The sequence below is a fragment of the Pan paniscus genome, chromosome 18, assembly GCF_029289425.2.
Source record: "Pan paniscus chromosome 18, NHGRI_mPanPan1-v2.0_pri, whole genome shotgun sequence".
NCBI lineage: Eukaryota > Metazoa > Chordata > Mammalia > Primates > Hominidae > Pan > Pan paniscus.
The window spans coordinates 78,184,551-78,190,241 of record NC_073267.2 but is presented as its reverse complement, the minus strand read 5'-3'; the positions used below and the strand labels follow the sequence as shown (position 1 = coordinate 78,190,241).

General features: G+C 53.7%; 1 protein-coding gene across 2 annotated transcripts in view; it reads right to left on the bottom strand.

Moving 5' to 3' along the window:
• CDH3 (cadherin 3) overlaps positions 1 to 5,135 on the bottom strand; it is a 57,115-nt gene extending 51,980 nt beyond the window's left edge. The window contains exons 1-2 of one of the 2 annotated variants that reach the window (XM_003814561.6): positions 3,981 to 5,135; positions 3,655 to 3,769 (exon numbers count right to left, since the gene is read on the bottom strand). In XM_003814561.6, coding sequence (XP_003814609.1) covers positions 3,655 to 3,769; positions 3,981 to 4,025 — 160 coding nt within the window. In that variant the 5' untranslated portion in view covers positions 4,026 to 5,135. The remainder of the gene's footprint in view (positions 1 to 3,654; positions 3,770 to 3,980) is intronic. The other variant, XM_055100396.2, reaches the window with a different exon arrangement.
• Between the last annotated feature and the right edge of the window lie 556 nt (positions 5,136 to 5,691).

Sequence of the window (5,691 nt, the reverse complement as noted above, 5' to 3'; positions counted from 1 at the left end):
GCTTCCACAATAAAAGGCAGTTTTTACACCCAGAGCTGAAATAGACAAAACCATCTTGATGTTAATTTGTGCTCAGTCAGATGCATTATTGAACTTGGAAGCTTCCTCCCAAAGCTGATGGTTAGTTTTTAATCTGACCCAAAGGCTGACTGTGGGTCAGATGATCCTGCTGAAGGCCATAATGAAGGACTGCATCTGTTTGACTGCCATTAAGCTGCCTCTCTCAGTTGTTCACCCTTAAGTATGAGTAGACCACTGTAGGTCACTCACTTAATCACTGCACTAATACCATGAAAGTTCCCTCCTCCCACCTCTCCACTGTCGGCTTCCAGACCACACTTGAAGGAAGGTGGCCCCCAGACTGTGGCACTGGGATGGGGGAATGTGCCGGCTTTCCTTCCCTCCAGATTAACCTTTCCTCTTGAGCTAGTCAAGACCCCTCACTTGGGCCCTTAGAGACTAAATCCAAACCAGTTTCCTCTACATGAATGTTTCTGGAAAATCCTACAATTAAAAAAAAAAATGACTAAGCACCCTTGGGGTGGGGGGCCGGGAGAGCTTGTTATTAATAGCTGTGGGATTCAGGGATCCAACATTCTACCCTCTCCACTCAGGCCCTGCTTTCTGGTAGTAAAAAATGCCAGGGAGCTGGGCACAGTGGATCGTACCTGTCATCTCAGTGCTTGGGAGGCTGAGGTGGGAAGACTGCTTGAGCCCAGAGTTTGTGACCAGTCTGGGCAACATAGTGAGACCCCGTCTCTACAAAACATTAAAAATTAGCCAGGCATGGAAGCACATGTCTGTGGTCTCAGCTACTTGGGAGGCTGTGATAGGAGGATCACTAGAGCCCAGGAGGTAGAGGTTGCAGTGAACCATGATTGCATCACTGCATTCTAGCCTGGGCTGGGTGACAGAGCGATACCCTATCTCAAAAAAAAAAAAAAAAAAAAAAGCCAGGGAACTTGGGGGTCCAAAATTTCCATTCAAATCCCAGCTGATCACTGCAGTGATGACTTGGTGAAGCCACAGTCATGTAGGTTTCATCTATAAAATGGGCCGCCCTTCACAAGGTTGTCAAATTCATTCATAATTCATACAGGACTGGGCATCCTGTAAGGTACCAGGCCCTGGGCATATACCAGGAGGTAAAAGTTGTGTCTGTCACCCTCAAAGAAGTTCATGAGTTGTTTGGCTTAGTGAATCCAATCCATTAAGCTGTGCCTCTGTTTCTCCACCTTCAAAACCTCAGGCAAGGCTAGACTATGGGGTTTCTGAAGTTCAAAATTCTGAGATTAAGAGCTCAGCTTGTTTAACATTTACCTCACCTGCTTCAAGGGAATGTTAGGAGGATAAAGCAAGTTCAGAGTTGCAAAAGGGCTTTGAAGGGGAAGATGCACATACAAACAAGGCATTAATTACATCAGATAAGTTCTTTGAGCTGAACTTCATAGACACCCTTGATATTCATAACCCAGGGGCGAACAACAGGGGTGATTGTTCCTTAGCAATATGGAAACTTGTCTGCTTGGCTAAACTTTAGAGTCTATACGTTCCTGCAGGATAACCCTTTCAACGTGGCTGGATCCAGGCTGGGGATCTATGTTTTGAGGATGAGGAACTAGGGTGCAGGTGGGGTGGTCAAAGTGCCAGCTGAAGACCAAAGGGAGAAATAGCAATATGTTTTGTTGGGAAGTCCCAATTTATTGGGACCAACTGGACCAAGAAATGCACTTTTACTTAAAAAAGAAAGCAGCAGCCCATGCCACCAGAAGCCTACTCTAAGACCCAGCCATGTGGCAGGGAGTTTCAAGGTGCGCCAAGCGCATTAACCCGTCCTTTGTTGTATAACCCAGGTGTGCTCCTGGCGCAAACCCACCGTTTTTCACAACCGTAAAGCAGACATCCGAGAAAGCTGAATTTCCTCTAAAGGTTTAAAATGCCTGACGTCATTGGGAAACACTCGCCAACCCAACGATGAAATCGAAAACCTGATCACTGCTTCCCCCCAAAACCTCAAGCCTAGTGAAGTGACAGCTAATCTGATATTTCTTGCTTCAGTAGGAAAGATAAGGTACAGACAACACTCAAGGCTATAGCCTATTCTGGGAGACTGTAGTCAGAGAACTTGACAATGGGGCGGGGGGAGGGGGCGTAGATTTGGCAGAAGTCTGGTTAGCAATAAGGCTTCCTCAGGGAGCCGGAATTGGATTTGGGGCCCTGCCCGAATTCACATTTTTACAGGTTGGCTGAGTTGCAGTTTGTTAGCCAGCCAGTAATAAACCCCTGCGCAAGAATTTAAAGTTTATGAGGCATGGCTTCTTAATGCCTCTCCTCAGCTCCCTACAGCCAAGGGTTTAAGGAGCCTAGCCTAGCCTGGGTGTTAATTGTTTTGTCAATCTGCAGAGTTATTTGCAGAAAGAATTTTTTAAAAAAGGGCCTCCACAGACTCAAGGTCCTCAATCCTCTTTTGGAGAAATAAAAGAGAGCCACTCTATCCCCTAGGCATTGACAGCCCCACATTCAAGCAGTGGGAGTTTGTGCCTGGGGTGAGGGATAAGTTGATGGAGACTTTAGAAGAATGCTAGGTAGCAAGGGTTCTCAGTGTTTTGAAGGCCAGGTAAGCCACGGTTCCTTCCCCCTAAAAATGAATACTCAAGTTCCCAAAAATTTCAGTGTAAGCATCCTCTGAAACCCGACCCAAGGATCCAGGGTTATACCCGTTTAAGAACTAAGGTTTCATCCCTTGCTGGAGCCCCCATCCATTGTGCTCTTAACCTAGAGGGAGAAAGCCCTCCACTAGCCAGCAACCAACCGCCTGGGTCTCATAACACACTGGTTCTCCACACTAAAGTTACACCGCCCACCCCCTCAGGTTTTTTAACTTGGGGCGGGGAGCGGGGGGTAGGAGTAACTGAGGGATCAAAAATGTGCTTTGATCTCCCGTCCATCGCCCCCATAGCCCCAGGCCTGCCAGCTTGGGACACTGTCCCCCTCAAACTCCCCCCAGTGACCTAGCATCCCAGGCCCGAGACGCTGGGGGCGGGGTGGTTCCCGTATGTGATGGCCCCAGCCCAGGTGTGCCAGGGGCCAGTTTCCAGGCAGGCTACAAGGGCGCAGGCCCTCCGGGAAGAGCAGGGTTAAGAGTGCATTCCAGCTGCCGAGGAAGAAGGGGGGCGGGGTAGGGAAGCTCGGAGAAAAGAAACAGACCCGGTCTGTCTGTCGGAGACACAAAGCACGGTTCACAAAGGGGGCCCGAGAGGGGCGAAGGGGGCTGCCCGGGGCACGGCTCATCCCCACACCTGCGCGGGGGTTGGGGGAAGAATGTGGCCGGCGCATTCCTCTGCTGGGGCCAGCGGGGGAGAACTTCCCACGTCGAGACTGGGTGAGGGGCTCAGCCATCCGGCATCTCGGAGGAGGGGGTCAAGGTAAGCAGTGGCTACCGGACAAGGGGCTGGATGTCATAGGCGCTCTGCTGCCCAGCCTTCTCCGTCAGCCACCACCCCCAATCCCAGCCCCCGAGGCGCGTTCTGCGCCTCCCCGGGAACTGAGGTGGCGCCAGGAGTTCCTTGCCCCGGCCCGAACACCCCTCACGCGGTCCACACCAGAATGGTCACGTGCGGCCCCTACCCCGCGGTTCCACCCTGAGGATCTTACCTTTCCCCAGCGCCTGGCCGGGCTCCTGCTCCGCGCCTCCCGCCTCCAAGGTCACTTCAGCCTCCCTGAAGACCGCCCGGCACGGCTCGGAGGCCGCGCACTGCAGCCAGCAAACCTGCGCCCGAGGGCAGAGAGTGAAGGAGGCTGGGTCCAGGCGTGCCCGGCCCTGCACTCCCCACACTGCAGGGTCCTCACGGGCCTTCCGGGACTCCCTTGGCCCCAGGGAGCGCAGCCCCGCGCTCTCCCCGACGCCACTGCCCCATGCGGACCCCGCCCGCCCCCCAGGGAGCGGTCCCGGTCGGGGCCAGGGCGAGGCTGTGGAGTACCTGGAGAAGGAGGAGAGACGCGAGAGGTCCACGAGGGAGCCCCATGGCTGCAGAGAGAAGGGTGAGGCAGCTGCCGCGACGGCGGGACGGTGCTCCGCTCAGCTCTTGCCCCTTTGAGCACCGCAGCCCCCGGGAGCCAGCGGGAGGAGGCCAGGTGAGCGCAGGTGGGTGCTGATTGGTCCAGCGCCACGAGGTCCCGCCCCCTCGCAGGTGGGACCGATGCGGGTGCGGTTGAGGCCCCAGCGAACCCCTCCTGGCCTCCCGGATGCCCTCCTGTGCTCTCCTGGCTTTTCTGGAGCTGTTCTCTGCAAGGACTCAGCCTCTGTCTCGCAGTTCTGGGTTAGAGGAGAAAAGAACACCCAGTGCACTCCTCAGCCTCCTCAGTACGGGAAGAGAAATGTTTCCTTGCCTTGCGGCTGCAGCGGAAAAAAGTGGAGACACATCTGAAGTCGACTGAAAACGGAGGCTCCGCATTCATTATCCCCCGGAGGCGCTGTTATCCCAAAGCTTTGAAGCAGGCCCGTGCGTCCTCCCACACGCGGCTACAGCGGGGCCGCCCAAGCCTCTTTCTCCACCTCCCGTGCCAGCCCGCCGGGGAGGATCCTCCGGGGTATAAAACTAGCAGGTCCCGAAGGACCGCGTTTCTGAATTGGATACAACTTCCTCTTTTTTCTTTCTTTTTTTTTTTTGGAGACAGGGTCTCGCTCTGTCGCCCAGGAGTGCAGTAGCGCGACCTCGGCTCACTACAGCCTCGACCTCCTGGGCTGAAGCGATTCTCCTCCCTCAGCTCCCGCTGAGACTACAGGCTTGCGCCACCACACCCGGCTAATTTTTAAAAATTTTTTGTAGCGATGTGGTGGGGCGGGGGGAGGGTGGAGGGTCACCCTATGTTGCCCAAGCTGGTCTCGAACTTGTGGACTCAAGCGATCCTCCGCCTCCCAGAGTGCTCAGGTTACAGGCGTGAGCCGCCACACCCGGACCGCTTCTTCCATTTCACAGCTAAACAAAGGGAAGCTAGTCGAGAAAGTCCCAGAGTTTGGAAGCTGTAGTGGTGCCAAAGGGTGCGAGCTAAGAGGGTTGTTATTAGTCTCATAATCTCCAGCACCCCTACCCCCCATATAAATAACACTTTCTCAACTTTCTGTAAAATGTAAATAAAGACAATTTTTAAAACGCAGAGGTTTTGAAATTGGTCTGAAATACTGTATATAATCTGGGTAAAAACTGCTTGCTGCGCAAAGCAGCCTCCAGAGAGTCTCCCTTGGAAAACAGCTCTCCCACACCCTTCCTAGGAGATAAACGCCAGACCTGGGATTCGTTCTTCTACGTTACTCTCATTCCGCTACGTTAGACACGAAGTGCTTTCCTCTTGCTGCACACAAGTGGGCTCTGGCCATAAAAACGGTCCTGAGTCTCAATCACTACCCCACAAGCCCTTCCCCACGGAGCTGAGATTTCCCGGTCAGTCTCTCTCGCCTGTCCCCTCACTCCTCCTTCACCTTCTGCTGCTGCCTTGAGAAGCCCTGGATGCCACCTCCTGGTCCTTCTCCCTCCCCGTCCCCAGCTCAGATTTAGGGGTTTGAGGAACGGACTGGAGACTGGAGAGGTTTTTTTGTTTTGTTTGTTTTTTTGAGATGGAGTCTCACTGTCGTCCAGTACGGTGGCGTCATCTCTGCTCACTGCAACCTCCGCCTCCCAGGTTCAAGCGACT